General features: G+C 51.2%; 1 protein-coding gene across 1 annotated transcript in view; it reads left to right on the top strand.

The window, feature by feature from the left end:
• Positions 1-18,373, top strand: part of TNXB (tenascin XB) — a 76,410-nt gene that overhangs the window by 55,159 nt on the left and 2,878 nt on the right. Inside the window, exons 23-32 of the mRNA XM_054721939.1 lie at positions 2-298; positions 634-957; positions 9,792-10,088; positions 10,424-10,747; positions 11,261-11,509; positions 14,713-14,751; positions 15,625-15,900; positions 17,116-17,439; positions 17,685-18,020; positions 18,164-18,286. Of these exons, the coding sequence (XP_054577914.1) occupies positions 2-298; positions 634-957; positions 9,792-10,088; positions 10,424-10,747; positions 11,261-11,509; positions 14,713-14,751; positions 15,625-15,900; positions 17,116-17,439; positions 17,685-18,020; positions 18,164-18,286 (2,589 nt within the window). The remainder of the gene's footprint in view (position 1; positions 299-633; positions 958-9,791; positions 10,089-10,423; positions 10,748-11,260; positions 11,510-14,712; positions 14,752-15,624; positions 15,901-17,115; positions 17,440-17,684; positions 18,021-18,163; positions 18,287-18,373) is intronic.

The following is an 18,373-nucleotide window of genomic DNA, read 5'->3' as shown; positions in this document are numbered from 1 at the left end:
GCCCCCGAAGCTGAGCCCCCTGTCGGGCCCCCCGTCAAGCCTCGCCTGGGGGCGCTGACGGTGACGGGGTCCTCCCCGGACTCGCTGAGCCTCTCCTGGACCGTCCCCGAGGGCCAGTTTGACCACTTCCTGGTCCAGTACAAGAACGGGGACGGGCAGCCCAAGGCGGTGCGGGTGCCGGGCCACGAGGACGGGGTCACCATCTCGGGCCTGGAGCCGGACCACAAGTACAAGATGCACCTGTACGGCTTCCACGACGGCCAGCGCCAGGGCCCCGCCTCTGCCACCGGGGTGACGGGTGAGTGGGTGGTGGGCCCCCGGGGAGCCCGCAGGGGGTCACACCCGTGATGGCTGAGTGGGTGCAGGGGCCCCTCTGCTCCAGGCTGAGCCGTGGCGCCCTTGGTGCCTCCCCTGGGCTCCCCGAGGACCAGCGGGGCCCCCGGGCGGAGAAGGGCCCCTGGGCTGTGCGGGGGCTGCCGGCCCACAGGGGACCCCGAGGCTCTGGGCCTGTCAGCGAGGCTGCCCCGGACGGGCTCCCTGCAGTGACCGGGGCCCGGTCGTGACCAGGGCTTGGGAGAAGACCGGGCATCCCCATGGGGCCTGCCTCACCCTCCCCGTGTCTGTCCTTCTCAGCTGCAGAGGAGGAGACCCCCAGCCCCACAGAACCCAGCACGGAGGCCCCAGAGCCCCCCCAGGAGCCCCTGCTGGGGGAGCTGACGGTGACGGGGTCCTCCCCGGACTCGCTGAGCCTGTCCTGGACCGTCCCCCGGGGCCACTTCGACGCCTTCACCGTCCAGTACAAGGACAGGGACGGGCGGCCCCAGGTGGTGCGTGTCGGGGGTGAGGAGAGCGAGGTCACCGTGCGGGGCCTGGAGCCGGGGCGCAAGTACAAGATGCACCTGTACGGCCTGCACGGGGGGCGGCGCGTGGGCCCCGCGTCCACCCTGGGCCTCACCGGTGAGTGGCGACTGAAGGGCCCCAGGGTTGGGCTTAGGAAAGGTCTCAGTTTTGGGGTCTCAGAGTCTTTTCCAGTTCAGACCATAACCTCTTGACCTCTGACCCACACCCTGTCCACCGGGCAGCTCAGCACAGGTGTGGTCCAGGGGCAGGAAGCAGGTCTCAGGGAGGGGCCCAGCCATCTGAGATGCCCTTGGGTACTGAGGCTTCCATCTAAAACCGTCATGGCCGTGTGGCTCTCCGCTGGGCCTGGAGCTCTGCAAAGAGCTCTCTTGGGCGGCTAGGATATAGGCCTTGAAATTGAATGCAATCAACAAGCATTTATAGATACAATTTCAAACAAGCAGGAAGAGCGGATAATGAAGGCCCAGGGTCATCACCTGCTTCCACCATATGTCAACTCCTGCCAGAAGGCTCGTCCTAGAATGCCTCTTTATTAACCACTTTATTGATGTAATTCACATAACAGAAAAGTCATCTGTTTCAGTATTCAACTTGTGGATCTGTAGTGTGTTTCCTGTGTGCATGCTTCACCGCTGTCTTGTTCTAGAACTTTCCACCCCCCCAAGCAAAAGCCTCCTCTCTACCACTTCGATGCCAGGCCCAGGCCACCTAGTCTGTGTTCTGTGTCTGAACTGGCTGAACACCACACCAGTGGAAGCATGCAGTACATGTTCCATGCTGACTTCTTCACTGAGCACGTGTTTGAGGTCCACCCATGTTGTAGCATCAGGCAGTACTTTATTCCTTTGTACAGCCAAGTAGTATACCTTATAGTGTAGGCCACTGCTGTGTTTTTACACTCATCCCAGACACTGCACTTCCTCACCATATTTAAGTCCTCTCTTTAAGAAGGCTGTTTAAAAATGACCATATGATAATGATTGTACCTTAAAAATGAACAGTCATTCCTTAGTGTCCTCACGTATCAGTCACTGCTACAGTTGCCTGGTTGTATCATATTTGTTGTTTTCCAAATTTGTTGCTGAAATTTGGTCTAAATAAAGAAGGTAGGTAGGCGGATTTTAAATGGCGGTGGAGTAAGTGGATGTTGCATAGACATGCTCCCAGGACCAAACTGGAATTACAACTGAAATACAGAAAAACCTCCAGAATAATTAATGGAAGATTCACTGGAGAAAACCCTGATAATAGAGGACGGAAAGTGGAGACCGAAGAGACTGGTTGGAAAGGCCAAGGCGAAAAAGGGCTGGCTGGGCTCCCACAGACGGCAACTGAAGTCCTGGAGAGATATCTCAGCTGTGGGGGTGCCACTGAGAACTCTGGGGTCAAATCCCCAAGCTGGGCCCCCCAGCAGAAAGCACCAGAACTGAGAAGGGTACCCACATAATATCTAGCTGGGAAAATCACCAGGGTTGCTGTCTGCCAGGGAGATACGGCTGGAAATTCAAGCACCCTCTTTAAAGGCCAATGCACAAAATTCCCTGTGGAGCCACTCACCTTGTGCTCTGGCAGAGGGAGGGCAGAGTGGACTGGAGCTGTGTGAGCAGAAGCCAGGGTTGGGGCTCAGGGGTTAGAGCTCAGAAGGCAGACACCCTGGTTTCCTGTGCTGAGTCATTCCCTCACTATGTAGAGGTGATCTTTCTCTTGCAGACATTTGCTATACAGGCAGCCTTGACTGGGGGGAAGACAGTTGACCCATCCTATTGGAAAGCCCATTAAGAGACTGAGAATAACAATTAGCCTCCAGTCAGAAGCAATTGCCCCATCCTGTTGAAAAAAACTCTTGCCACACCTGTGGACAATTGCCTGAGGGCAATTCAAGACCAAATCCTATCAGTCTGTAGCCAGAGGCGATCTCTGGAAGCTTTGAGTCTTTGCCTAAGATAATTAGTCAGAAACAGCTTGACACCATCCTGCACTAGAGATTGAGATTTACAGATCTACCTAATACATAGTCACAAACCCAAACAGGTAGCCAAAATGAAGAGACAAAGAAACAACCCCCAAATGAAAGAACAAGAGACTTCTCCAGAGAAGAGAGAAATGAAATGGAGATAAGAAATTTATCTGATATAAAGTTCAGAATAATGATGGTAAAGATGCTCAAAAGCATGAGAAAAGATATAGTAACTATGAAAACACAAAGAATAACATAGCACAAATAAAGAACACATTGGAAGGAATACACAGCAGATTAGGGGAAGCTGAGAATCGAATCAGAGAATTAGAAGATAGGGTTTTTTAAAAATCACTAAATCAGAGAACCAAAAAGGAAAAACAATAAAAAAAAAAAAGGAGGACAGCTTAAGGGAACTGTGGGACAACATGAAACATAACAATATTTGAAGAGTAGGTGTGCCAGAAGAGGCAGAAAGGGAGAACATGTCTGAAGAAATAATGGCAGAAAATTTTCCTAACCTGGTAAAGGAAAAAGTCACACAAGTTCAGGAGGCACAGAGAGTCGCAAGTAAGAAGAACTCAAAAAGGTCCACGCCCAGACACATCATAATTAAAATGCCAAAAATTAAAGACAAAGAGAGAATCTTAAAGGCAGCAAGAGAAAAGTAAACTGTTACTTACAAAGGAGTTCCCATAAGGCTGACACCTGATTTCTCATCAGAAACTCTACAGGCCAGAAGGGAATGGCATGGAGTACTCAAGGTAATGGAAAGCAAGGATCTGAGACCAAGATTACGATATCCAGCAAGGCTATCATTCAAAATAGTCAAATACAGAGCTTCTCAGACAAAAATTGGCTAAAGGAGTTCATCACCACCAAGCCAGCATTAAAAGAAATGCTAAAAGGACTACTGTAATGAGAAGAAATAGAGAACGCTAGGCATACAGAAACAGAATGGCATAAATAAGCACCTATCAATAATAATCTTAAATGTAAATGGATTAAATGTGGCCATCAAAACATGACCCAACTATATGCTGTCTACAAGGGACCCACCTCAGAACAAAAGACACACACAGGATGAGAGTGAAGGGATGGAAAATGTTTTCGATGCAAATGGAAATGAAAAAAAGTTGGGGTAGCAATACTCATATCTGACAAAATTGACTTCAAAATGAAGACCATCACAAGAGACAACAAAGGTCACTACATAATACTAAAGGGATTGATACAACAAAAGGATATAATCCTGGTAAACATATATGCACCAAATATAGGAGCACTGAAATATGCAAAAAAGATCTTCTAGAGGACTTTAAGGGAGACATCGATAACAATACAAAAATAGTAGGGGAACTTTAACACCCCACTGACTTCACTGGATAGATCTTCCAGGCAAAAAGTCAACAGTGACTCTAAAGGACACAATGGATCTGATGGATTTAATAGACATTTATAGAACAACCAGAAGCCTGGTGCACAAAATTCATGCATGGGGGTGGGGGGTCCCCTCAGCCCAGACTGCACCCTCTCCAATCTGGGACCCCTTGGGGGATGTCCGACTGCCAGTTTAGGCCCAGTTGGGATTGGGCCTAAACCAGCAGTCGGACATCCTTCTCACAATCCTGGACCACTGGCTCCTAATAACTCACCTACCTGCCAGCCTGATCGCCCCTAACTGCCCCCCCTGCCAGTCTGGTCACCTCTAACTGCCCCCTACTGCTGGCCAGGTCACCCCCAACTCCCCCCCCCCACCAGCCTAGTCGCCCCTCACTGCCCCCCCCACCAGCCTAATTGCCCCCAACTGCTCCCCTCTGCTGGCCTGGTCACCCCTCACTGCCCCCCTGGCTGGCCTGGTTGCCCCCAACTGAACCCCCCACTGGCCTGGTCACCCCTAACTGTCCCCCCGCCAACCTGGTTGCCCCCAACTGCCCCCCCTGCTGGCCTGGTTGCCCCCAACTGCACTGCCTCCACAGGCCTGGTTGCCCCCAACTGCCCCCTGCTGTCAGCCTGGTCGCCCCTCACGGCCCCCTGCCGGCCTGATCACTCCATGCAGCCTGCTGTTCAGTCGTTTGGTCATCCCTCACTAACCCTGCTGCCGGCCTGGTTGTAGACAGCCATCTTGTGATGGCATGAGGGTCAATTTGCATATTACCTCTTTATTATATAGGATTCACCCCCAAAGCTGCAGAATATACATTCTTCTCAAGTGCACATGGGTCATTCACAAAGATAGATCACATGTTATGATACAAAGCAAGTCTCTACAAGTTCAAGATGACTGAAATCATATCAAGCATCTTCTCAGATCACAGTGGAATGAAATTAGACATCAACTACAGTAAAAACAACCCAAAACACTCAAACACATGGAAGCTGAATAGCATGTTATTAAGCAATGAATGGGCTACCAATGAGTTCAAGAAAGAAATAAAAAAATTCCTGGAAATAAATGAAAATGAACCACAACAACTTGAGATCTCTGGGACAGCAAAAGCAGTTCTGAGAGGGAAATTCATAGCACTACAGGATTGCCTCAAAAAAAATTAATAAACTATTTAACCCTACAACTTAAAGAACTAGAAAGAGAACAAGAAAAGCCCAGAGTAAGTAGAAGGAAGGAAATAATAAAGATCAGAGCAGAAATAAATGACATCGAGACTAAAAAAAAATACCAAAAAAAAAAAAAAAAAAAAATGACACCAAGAGCTGGTTCTTTGAAAGGATAAACAACATTGATGAATCATTAGCCAAACTCATCAAGAAACAAAGAGAGCCCTAGGTGGTTTTTCTCAGTGGATAGGGCATTGGCCTGTGGACTGAAGGGTCCCAGGTTCAATTCCAGTCAAGGGCACATGCCTGGGTTGCGGGCTTGATCTCCCATTGGGGCGGGGGGGGGGGGGGAGAAGGCGGGCATACAGGAGGCAGCTGATCAACGACTCTTTCTCATCATTGATGTTTCTACCTCTCTCTTCCTCTCTGAAGTCAATAAAAAATATTTTTTTAAAAAAAGAAACAAAGAGAGAAGACCCAAATAAAATCAGAAACGAAAGTGGCGAATTAACCACTGACACCACATAAATACAAAGGATTGTAAGAAAATACTATGAACAACTATATATGCCAACAAGCTGGACAATGTGGATGAAATGGACAGATTCCTAGAAAAAATACAGTCTTCCAAAACTGAATCAGAAAGAATCAGAAAACCTGAATAGGCCAATAACAACTAAGGAAATAGAAGCAGTAATTTAAAAACTCCCAGCAAACAAAAGCCCAGGTCCAGACGGCTTCACAGGGGAGTTTTACCAAACCTTCAAAGAACAACTAACACCTATCCTCCTCACACCACTCCGAAAACCCAAGAGGAGGGAACACTTCCAAGCTCTTTTTATGAGGCCAGCATTACCCTAATTCCAAAACCAGATAAAAACACTACAAAGACAGAGAATTGCAGGCCAATATCCCTGATGAACACAGATGCTAAAATCCTCAACAAAATATTAGCAAATTGGGTTCAGCAATATATTAAAAAGATCATACACCATGACCAAGTGGAAATTCTTCCAGGGATGCAAGGCTGGTACAATATTTGCAAATCAATAAACATGATATATTACATAAAAAAATGAAAGACAAAAATCACATGATCATATCAATAGACGCAGAAAGAGCATTGGACAAAATCCAACACCCATTTTTTAAAATATATTTTATTGATTTTTTTACAGAGAGGAAGGGAGAGGGATAGAGAGCTAGAAACATCGATGAGAGAGAAACATCAATCAGCCGCCTCCTGCACAACCCCTACTGGGGATGTGCCCACAACCAAGGTACATGCCCTTGACCAGAATCGAACCTGGGACCCTTCAGTCTGCAGGCCGATGCTCTATCCACTGAGCCAAACCGGTTTCGGCGGCCCAACACTCATTTTTTTTTAAATATATGTTATTGATTTTTTACAGAGAGGAAGGGAGAGGGACAGAGAGCTAGAAACATCGACCAGCTGCCTCCTGCACACCCCCCCACCGGGAATGTGCCCACAACCAATGTACATGCCCTTGACCGGAATCGAACCTGGGACCTTTCAGTCCGCAGACCGATGCTCTATCCACTGAGCCAAACCGGTTTCGGCCCAACACCCATTTTGATAAAAACTCTCAACAAAGTGGGGATGACAAAGGCCGTATATGACAAACCTATAGCGAACATCATACTCAATGGACAAAAACTAAAACCACTTCCCCTAAGAACAGGGACAAGACAGGGATGTCTGTTTTCACCACTCTTATTCAACATAGTACTGGAAGTCCTAGCCACAGTGATCAGACAAGAAGAAGAAATAAAAGGCATCCAATTGGAAAAGAGGAACTAAAACTGTCACTATTCGCAGATCACATGATATTATACATAGAAAACTCTAAAGCCTCCACCAAAAAACTCCTAGATTTAATAAATGAATTTGGCAATGTAGCAGGATACAAAATCAACACCCAAAAATCAATGGCTGTTTTATACACCAATAATGAATTCCCAGAAAGAGAAACTAAACAAACTATCCCATTTACCATTGCAACAAAAAAATTAAGATACTTAGGAATAAACTGAACCAAGGAGGTAAAAGACTTGTACTCAGAAAATGATAGAAATTTTAAAAAAGAGATAGAAGAAGACATAAACAAGTGAAAGAATATACCGTGTTCATGGATTGGTAGAAGTAACATCATTAAAATGTCATGCTACCCAAGGCAATCTACAGATTCAATGCAATCCCTATTAAAATACCAACAGCATATTACACAGATCTAGAAAAAATACTCCAAAAATTTATATGGAACCTAAAAAGACCCCGAATAGCTGCAGCAATCTTTTTTTAAAAATATATATATTTTATTGATTTTTTACAAAGAGGAAGGGAGAGGGATAGAGAGTTAGAAACATCGATGAGAGAGAAACATTGATCAGCTGCCTCCTGCACACTCCCTACTGGGGATGTGCCCACAACCAAGGTACATACCCTTGACCGGGATCAAACCTGGGACCCTTCAGTCCGCAGGCCGACGCTCTATCCACTGAGCCAAACCGGTAAGGGCGCCGTAGCAATCTTGAGAAAGCAGAACGAAATTGGAGGAATCGCTATCCAGATCTCAAGTTATACTACAAAGCCCCGTAATCAAGACAGCCTGGTACTGGCACAAGAACAGGCCTGTAGACCAATGGAACAGAACAGAGACCCCAGAAATTGACCCAAGCCATTATGATCAATTAATATTTGACAAAGGAGGCAAGAGCATACAATGGAGTCAAGATAGTCTCTTCAATAAATGCTACTGGGAAAATTGGACAGATACATGCAAAAAAAAAAAATAAACTAGATCACCAACTTACACCATACACAAGAATAAACTAAAAATGAATAAAGGACTTAAACATAGAACAGGAAACCATAAAAATACTAGAAGAAATCATAGGCAGCAAAATCTCAGACATCGCTTGTAGCAATATGTTTATAGATACATCTCCTGGGGCAAAGGAAACTAAAGAGAAAATAAACAAATGGGACTACATCAAAATAAAAAGCTTCTGTACAGCAAAAAAAAAAAAAAACACAAAACCATCAACAAAATGAAAAGGGAGCCCACTGTATGGGAGAATATATTTGGTAATGATACATCTGATAAAGGGTTAATATCCAAAATAAATAAGGAACTCATACAACTTAACAAAAGGAAGACAAACAATGCAATTAAAAAATGGGCAAAGAACCTGAACAGACACTTCTCCAAAGTGAACATACAGATGGCCAAGAGACATATGAAAAGATGCTCATAGTCCCTGATCACCAGGGACATGCAAATTAAAATGACAATGAGGTATCACCTCACACCTGTCAGAATGGCTGCCATCAACAAATCAATAAATGACAAGTGCTGGCGAGGACGTGGAGAAAAGGGAACCCTTGTACTGCTGGTGGGAATGCAGACTGGTGCAGCCATTATGGAAAACAGTATAGAATTTCCTAAATATGGAACTGCCATTTGAACCAGTGATCCCACTTCTAGGAATATGTCCTAAGAAACCCAAAACAACAATCAGAAAGAATATATGCACCCCTATGTTCATAGCAGCACAATTTACCATAGCTAAGATCTGGAAACAGCCCACGTGCCCATCATAGATGAGTGGATAAAAAACCTGTGGTACATTTACACCATGGAATACTATGCAGCCGTAAAAAAGAAGGATCTCTTACCCTGTGAGACAGCATGGCGGAACCTGTAGAGTATTGTGCTAAGTGAAATAAGCCAGTCAGAGAAAGACAAGTATCCCATGATCTCTCTCATATGTGGAATCTAAGGAACAAAATAAACTGATGAACGGAATGGATCTAGAGGCATGGAAGCCTGGAACAGACTGTGGAATCTCAGAGGGAAGGCGGGGGAGGGTGGGTGGGTGGGAGGTAATCACCCAGGACCTTGTGTGCATATATGTATAGCCCATGGGCACGGACAGTAGGGTGGTGAGGGCCTGGGGTGGGGATTGAGGGCAGGCTGGAGGGGTCAATGAGGGGAAAAGGGGACATATGTAATACTTTCAATAATAAAGAATTATTTTTAAAATATATATATATATTTTTTTAAAGAAGGTAGGTTCCAGTTGGGAGGATTGAAACTTTAAATAGGTGGGGGACGCGAGGGAGGTCCTGAAGAGAAAGTGACATTTGAACAGGACTTAGAGGAGCGTCAACATGAGCCGTGAAGGCATCTGGGGAAGGAGCATGTGCACAGAGGGAACAGGCAGGCCGCGAGCAGGAGGTGGCCGGTCGGGCGGACCCGTAAGGAAAGACATGGGTGATCTAACCAGAAAGGGGTCTAGTCGGGCCAGAGCCGCCCCCTTCTGGTCTGACCAGGAGGGTGGGGGTCTCAGCAGCTCTTCCAGCAACAGGAGAGCTTGTTTGCCTCTCTTCCAGCCCCCGAAGCTGAGCCCCCTGTCGGGCCCCCCGTCAAGCCTCGCCTGGGGGCGCTGACGGTGACGGGGTCCTCCCCGGACTCGCTGAGCCTCTCCTGGACCGTCCCCGAGGGCCAGTTTGACCACTTCCTGGTCCAGTACAAGAACGGGGACGGGCAGCCCAAGGCGGTGCGGGTGCCGGGCCACGAGGACGGGGTCACCATCTCGGGCCTGGAGCCGGACCACAAGTACAAGATGCACCTGTACGGCTTCCACGACGGCCAGCGCCAGGGCCCCGCCTCTGCCACCGGGGTGACGGGTGAGTGGGAGGTGGGCCCCCGGGGAGCCCGCAGGGGGTCACACTCGTGATGGCTGAGTGGGTGCAGGGGCCCCTCTGCTCCAGGCTGAGCCGTGGCGCCCTTGGTGCCTCCCCTGGGCTCCCTGAGGACCAGCGGGGCCCCCGGGCGGAGAAGGGCCCCTGGGCTGTGCGGGGGCTGCCGGCCCACAGGGGACCCCGAGGCTCTGGGCCTGTCAGCGAGGCTGCCCCGGACGGGCTCCCTGCAGTGACCGGGGCCCGGTCGTGACCAGGGCTTGGGAGAAGACCGGGCATCCCCATGGGGCCTGCCTCACCCTCCCCGTGTCTGTCCTCCTCAGCTGCAGAGGAGGAGACCCCCAGCCCCACAGAGCCCAGCACGGAGGCCCCAGAGCCCCCCCAGGAGCCCCTGCTGGGGGAGCTGACGGTGACGGGGTCCTCCCCGGACTCGCTGAGCCTGTCCTGGACCGTCCCCCGGGGCCACTTCGACGCCTTCACCGTCCAGTACAAGGACAGGGACGGGCGGCCCCAGGTGGTGCGTGTCGGGGGTGAGGAGAGCGAGGTCACCGTGCGGGGCCTGGAGCCGGGGCGCAAGTACAAGATGCACCTGTACGGCCTGCACGGGGGGCGGCGCGTGGGCCCCGCGTCCACCCTGGGCCTCACCGGTGAGTGGGGCGGGCGGCGGTCGCTCTGCTCCTCTCGGCCCCCCCCCCCCCTCACACAGGGCCTGGCCCTCTCCCTTCCCCACGGCGCCCCGGCCCCTGGTCCTCGGACGTGCGAGGATGGTGGTGATTGTTGTCAGTCGGTCAGTGTCCTGGAACCCGGCCTCATCCAGTAGCTTTGTTCCTTCCCTGGGTGGGAGCCTCTGGCTGCTGCTGTGTTGCTGTGCGGCCTCCTAGGCCCCTGGCTGGGCCACGTGGTGGCCCCCGGGTGGGTGGAGCCAGGCCGTCTGTGTCTGCGCCTGGGCCCGGCTCCTGCTCTGAATGCACTGGCCCTTTGTGAGCAGAGGTGCTCCCTCTGCAGCCGTCCGTCCCCACAGGGGGGCTGCCGGGGAGCGGCACCTGCCCTGCCGGGCCCCGTGATCCCCTGAGAGCAGTTTGCTCCGATGTTTGTTTCGTAGCCAGAAAGGACCCCTGTCTCGGGCCACTGAACCCTGAGCCTCCTCTGCTCTGTTCCAGCCGCCCTGCCCTCGGAGCCCCCGGTGGCACCCCGCCTGGAGGGGCTGGCTGTGGCCGCCGTGACCTCGGACTCGGTGCACCTGTCCTGGACGGCGGCCCAGGGCCCTTTCGACTCCTTCCTGGTCCAGTACAGGGACGCGCAGGGGCAGCCCCAGGCAGTGCCCGTGGGCGGAGACCTCCGGGAGGTCACCGTCTCGGGCCTGGCCCCGGCCCGCAAGTACAAGTTCCTCCTCTTCGGAGTGCAGGATGGGAAAAGGAAGGGTGTTGGATTTTGTCAAATGCTTTTTCTGCATCTATTGATATGACTATGTGATTTTTATCTCTCAATTTGTTTATGTGATGTATCACGTTTATTGATTTGCGGATATTGTACCATCCTTGCATTCCTGGAATAAATCCTACTTGGTCATGGTGTATGATCTTTCTGATGTACTGCTGGAGCCGATTTGCTAGAATTTTGTTGAGGATTTTGGCATCAATGTTCATGAGGGATATTGGCCTGTAATTCTCTTTCATTGAGTTGTCTTTATCTGGTTTTGGTATTAGGGTGATGCTGGCTTCATAGAAGGAGCCTGGAAGTGTTCCTTCCTCTTGAATTTTTTGGAATAGTCTGAGGAGGATAGGTTTTAGTTCTTCCTTGAAAGTTTGATAAAACTCTCCTGTGAAGCCATCTGGCCCCGGGCTTTTGTTTGCCGGAAGCTTTTTGATGACTGCTTCAATTTCTTCCATAGTTACTGGCATGTTGAGCTGTTTAGAATCTTCCTGATTGAGTTTTGGAAGGTTGTATTTTTCTAGGAATATGTCGATTTCCTCTAGGTTGTCCAGTTTGTTGGAATAGAGTTGTTCGTAGTATTTTGTAACAATCCTTTGTATTTCGTCGGGGTCTGTTGTTATTTCACCTCTTTCATTTCTGATTTTGTTTATTTGGGTCCTCTCTCTTTGCTTCTTGGTGAGCCTGGCTAGAGGTCCATCAATCTTGTTTATCCTTTCAAAGAACCAGCTCTTGGTTTTGTTGATCTTTTGTATTGTTTCTTTGGTCTCTATGTCGTTTATCTCCGCTCTGATCTTTATTATTTCTTTCCTTCTGCTTACACTGGGCTTATCTTGTTGCTCTCTCTCTAACTCTTTGAGTTGTTGGGTTAGGTAATTTATTACCATTGTTTCTTGTTTTTTGAAGTAGGCTTGTCAACAAGGTGGGAATAGAAGGCTCATACCTCAACATAATAAAAGCTATTTATGATAAACCCACAGCAAACATCATACTCAATGGGCAAAAACTAAAACCATTTCCCCTAAGAACAGGAACAAGACAGGGATGCCCACTCTCACCACTCCTGTTTGACATAGTACTGGAAGTATTAGCTATCGCAATTAGGCAAGAAGAAGAAATAAGAGGCATCCAAATTGGAAAAGAAGAAGTGAAGCTGTCCTTATTTGCAGATGACATGATATTGTACATAAAAAACCCAAAAGATTCCATCAAAAAACTAATAGACTTAATAAATGAATTCGGCAATGTAGCGGGATACAAAATTAACGCCAAGAAATCTATGGCTTTTCTATACACCAATAATGAACTTACAGAAAGAGAGACTAAAAAAGCAATCCCATTTACCATCGCACCAAAAAAATTAAGATACCTAGGAATAAACTTAACTAAGGAGGTAAAAGACCTATACGCAGAAAACTACAGGACACTGAAAAAAGAGATAGAGGAAGACGTAAACAGATGGAAGAACATACCATGTTCCTGGATTGGTAGAATCAACATCATTAAAATGTCCATACTACCCAAAGCAATCTACAGATTCAATGCACTCCCCATCAAAATACCAACAGCATATTTCACAGACCTAGAAAGAACTCTCCAAAAATTCATCTGGAATAAAAAAAGACCCCGACTAGCCTCAGCAATCCTCAGAAAGAAGAATAAAGTAGGTGGGATCTCAATACCAGATTTCAAGCTGTATTACAAAGCCACTGTTCTCAAAACAGCCTGGTACTGGCACAAGAACAGACATATTGATCAATGGAACAGAATAGAGAACCCAGATATCGACCCAAACCACTATGCTCAATTAATATTTGACAAAGGAGGCATGAACATACAAAGGAGGCATGAACATACAAGTCTCTTCAATAAATGGTGTTGGGAAAACTGGACAGATACATGCAAAAAAATGAAACTAGATCACCAACTTACACCATACACAAAAATAAACTCAAAATGGATACAGGACTTAAACATAAGACGGGAAACCATAAAAATACTAGAGGAATCCACAGGCAACAAAATCTCAGACATATGCCACAAGAACTTCTTCACTGATACTGCCCCTAGGGCAATGGAAGCTAAAGAGAAAATTAACAAATGGGACTACATCAAAATAAAAAGCTTTTTTACAGCAAAAGAAACCATCAACAAAACAACAAGAAAGCCCACTGCATGGGAAAACATATTTGCAAATGCTATCACTGACAAAGGTTTAATCTCCAACATCTACAGGCAGCTTATGCAACTCAATAAGAGGAAGATAAATGATCCAATAAAAAAATGGGCAACAGACCTAAACAGAATATTTTCAAAAGAAGACAGAAGGAAGGCCAAGAGACACATGAAAACATGTTCAAAGTCACTTATTATCCGAGAGATGCAAATCAAAACAACAATGAGGTACCATCTCACACCTGTCAGAATGGCTATCATCAACAAATCAACAAACAACAAGTGTTGGCGAGGATGCGGAGAAAAAGGAACCCTCGTGCACTGCTGGTGGGAATGCAGACTGGTGCAGCCACTGTGGAGAACAGTATGGAGTTTCCTAAAAAAACTGAAAATGGAACTCCCATTTGACCCAGTAATCCCACTCCTGGGAATATATCCAAAGAAACTAGAAACACCAATCAGAAAGGATATATGCACCACTATGTTCATAGCAGCACAATTTACAATAGCTAAGATTTGGAAACAGCCTAGGTGCCCATCGGCAGATGACTGGATCGGAAAACTGTGGTACATCTACACAATGGAATACTATGCTGCCATAAAAAAGAAGGAATTCTCATCATTTGCAGCAACCTGGATGGAATTGGAGAACATTATGCTAAGTGAAATAAGCCAGTCAATGAAAGAAAAATACCACATGATCTCACTCATTTAGGGATAGTAAAGAACATTATAAAGTGGTGAACAAAAAGATAGATACAGAGACAGTAAAGCATCAAACAGACTTTCAAAGTACAGGGGGAAAGTTTGGGAAAGGTGGGGGAGTTATGAAATCAAACGAAGGACTTGTATGCATGCATATAAGCATAAACAATGGACGCAAAACTCTGGGGGGGGAGGGCATGTGTGGGTGTGGGGTGGGGGGGGGGTAACAGTAAGATATGTACACATATAATACCTCAATAAAAATATTAAAAAAAAAAAAAAAAAAAAAAAAAAAAAAAAAAGAAAAGGCACGGCCCACTCTCTGCGGACGCTAAGACCCGTGAGTGCGGGCCAAAGGCCACCTTCACCCTGGAGCCTGTGGCCGTCCTTCGCCCCCTTGTGGCAACAATGGGAAGGTCATGTTCTGTGCTCCACACTGCTGACCGTGGGCCTCCAGACCCACGTCTTTCCGGGTCCTGTGAAATCCAGTCCTGTGCTCTCCCTATCCCTCACCCCGTCCTTCTCCCTGTCCTCTTATCCCGAGGGACACCCGCTTCTTCCCTGGCTCCTCTTTTTTTAAAATATATTTTTATTGCCCCAGCTGGTTTGCTCAGTGGCTAGAGCAGTGGTCGGCAAACTCATTAGTCAACAGAGCCAATATCAACAGTACAACGATTGAAATTTCTTTTGAGAGCCAAATTTTTTAAACTTAAACTCTATAGGTAGATACATTGTTATTAACTTAATTAGGATACTCCTAAGCTGGCCTTTGCTAAAAACTCAAGGGGCCAAAGAGCCGCATGTGGCTCTCGAGCCACAGTTTGCTGACCACTGGGCTAGAGCGTCGGTCTGAGGACTGAATGGTCGTGGTTTGATTCTGGTCAGGGCACATGCCCGGATTGCAAGGTCCATCCCCAGTGTTTTTATTGATTTTAGAAAGAGAGGAAGGGCGAGGGAGAGAGATAGAAACATCAATGATGAGAGAGAAACATCAACCAGCTGCCTCCTGCACGCCCCCCACTGGGGATGGAGCCCGCAGCCCGGGCCTGTGCCCTGGCCGGGATCGAACCGGTGACCTTCTGGTGCGTGCCGGCTGGGCTTCCCGGCTGCTCTTGTCCCGCCTCTGCTTCCCCTTCCTGACACGTGGCCCGAGGAAGCTCTGTCTGCTTCGGTCACCTTTTCTGTCCTCTCCACGCACCTCTCTCCTTTCCAGTTCCAGACACAGAACCGCCGCGCCTGGGGCAGCTGACCGTGACAGGTGTGACGCCCGACTCCGTGGGCCTCTCGTGGACGGTCCCCCAGGGCACATTCGACTCCTTCGTGGTCCAGTACAAGGACGGGGACGGGCAGCCCCGGGCGGTGCCTGTGGCCGCAGACCAGCGCGAGGCCACCGTCGGCGGCCTGGAGCCCCACAGGAAGTACAGGTTCCTGCTCTACGGGCTGGCAGGCGGGAAGCAGCTGGGCCCCGTCTCTGCTGAGGGCACCACAGGTGAGCCCAGCCCTGCCCCCACCTTCCCCAGAGCTGGCCCGGGCGCGGCAGCCACGGCACCGAAAGCAAACACCCGGGCCCTGCCCTGCCGGCCTGCTCTGAGCACTGGGCGTGCGCGCGTCGTCCAGTCCCTGCTGGCGATGCAGTAAGAGCCCGGCCTCGGCCCGCAGACCTGTGTTCACGTCCCAGTGCCAGCTGTGTGGCCCAGGGCAAGCGTCCCCCTGCCCTGTCTCCGCACCTGCACAGAGGTCATGAACAAGCTCCTGGAGTCAGGAAGCGCCCGCATCCCCTCCCTCTGCCCAGCCCAGGAGCAAGAGGTGGGCGTACGGGAGCGGCTGGTGTCACCGGGAGGGGCGGAGGGGGTCTCTGACCCTCACCCACTCCCAGGACCACAAGCCACAGACAAGGGTGGGGTGCATGGCCCGTTGGGGCCAGGGGCTCTCGGACTCCATGATTCTCTTCGCTGGACCGTCCCAAGGGGACCGGAGACAGACTTCTCCACGAGCCCTGCCCGCACCCAACGCGGGAGGTCTCCCGGCTCTGCCCCGCTCCTCCCGCCGCTCCTCCCAGCTGTGCGGCCAGGGGTGCGCAGGGATGGGAAGTGGGTGGGTCTGGGCCTGCCTCCTGCAGCGTGGTCTGTCCCCTCGGGCGCTGTCCTTGGAGCCACGCTTCAGGGACCCTTTCCCAGACGCCCACGACCCGGAAGTTGCCAGGGCTGAGGTGTAGGCAGCTCTAAGAATCGCCCCTCTCCCCACAGCCCCCGGAGCAGCAGCAGCCCCCAGGCTTGCCCCTTCTTCACCAGCCGCCTCCACCCCAGGCCCTCAGCACAGAGTGGGGGTGGGGGAGACACGGGTGGAGGCGGTCGGCAGCTCCAATTCAGACCTGGCGAAGGAGCCCACAGAGCAGTCGTGGCCACAGAGCTGGTGCCCAGGGAGACCAGGGTGGCAGGCCTCTCGGCCAGAGCAGGGATGTGGCAGATTCCAGAGAAGAAAGATGCTGGAAGGGCCTCAGGCCCTCCCTCCCCCCACCTGGCTTCCATGCCAGGTCCCCCCTCAGCCCTGGGCCACTCAGGAGCCGATGCAATGGAGTCGGGAGGGCCTGCTGTGTGCACACACACACGCACACACGCACGAGACGTGCACACACTCGAATGCACTCACATGCACACAGACATGCTCATACACACACAGCTTCTCCCCTGGGCTTCTCCCCCAGCCCCGGAAGAGGACACACCCGCCCCCTGGCAAGCTGCCACAGCGGCCCCCGAGACCCCTGGAGGGCCCCGCCTGGGGGAGCTGGCCGTGACCGACAGCACCCCGGACTCCCTGCGCCTCGCATGGACGGTGGCCCGGGGCCCCTTCGACTCCTTCGTGGTGCAGTATTGGGACGCCGACAGGCAGCCCCAGGCCTTGCTCGTGGGTGGGGACCAGGACGAGGTGCGCGTGTCAGGCCTGGAGGCCAGCACCCCCTACAAGTTCTTCCTCTACGGCCTCCACCAAGGGAAGCGCCTGGGGCCCGTCTCCGCGGAGGGCACCACAGGTAGCGTCAGGCGGCCCGGGGGGAGGGGAGGGAGGGTGCCCAGAGTGGCGAGCAGGGAAAGAACATGAGGGGGGCCGTCGGAAGGAAGCGCTGGGCCAACAGCCCTGGCTCTGCACGTGCTGGGGACCCAGCCCTCCTCAGCGCCATCCACAGAGGAGGGACTGGGCCGGGGTGGCAGGGAACCTGCCCCGAGTCTCCCAGCCGGCACGCTTCTGCCTCAACCTCCTCCCCCCCGCCCCGTGCAGGGTCGGCTCCTGCCGGGCGGACGCCGGGGGAGCCAGGGCCCCGGCTGTCCCAGCTGTCCGTGACGGACGTGACCACCAGCTCCATGCGGCTCAGCTGGGAGGCCCCCCCTGGGGCCTTCGACTCCTTCCTGCTCCGCTACGGGGTCCCAGCGGCCAGCACGCTGGAGCCGCACCCGCGTCCCCTGCTGCAGCGGGAGGTGACCGTGCCGGGGACGCGGCTCTCGGCCGTGCTCCGGGACCTGCGCCCCGGGACGCTGTACAGCCTCACGCTGTACGGGCTGCGCGGGCCCCACCAGGCCGACAGCGTGCAGGGCACTGCCCGGACCCTCAGCCCAGGTGAGCCCCGCCGGAGCTGGTGCGCAGGGCTGCGGAGTGCGTGCCCTGCTTGGCGTCAGCGGGCCCAGGGCGGGAGGGGGCATCCCGAACAGGAGCCCCGCCCCAGGTCCTCACCCCCGTTACTCGGCACACCTCTCCCTCAGTTCTGGAGAGCCCCCGGGACCTACAGTTCAGCGAAATTGGGGAGACCTCCGTCAAGGTCAGCTGGACGCCCCCACCATCCAGAGCCGACAGCTTCAAAGTGTCCTACCAGCTGGTGGACGGAGGTGACCCCCTTTGCCCATGTCCGCGCTGGTCTCGTGTCCCCTGCGCCCTCCACTCTGCGCCCCCCCCCCCCCCCCCCGCAGCCCTCC

The sequence above is a fragment of the Eptesicus fuscus genome, chromosome 10, assembly GCF_027574615.1.
Source record: "Eptesicus fuscus isolate TK198812 chromosome 10, DD_ASM_mEF_20220401, whole genome shotgun sequence".
NCBI lineage: Eukaryota > Metazoa > Chordata > Mammalia > Chiroptera > Vespertilionidae > Eptesicus > Eptesicus fuscus.
The sequence above is the reverse complement of the archived record's forward strand: the minus strand, read 5'-3'. Positions and strand labels throughout refer to the sequence as shown.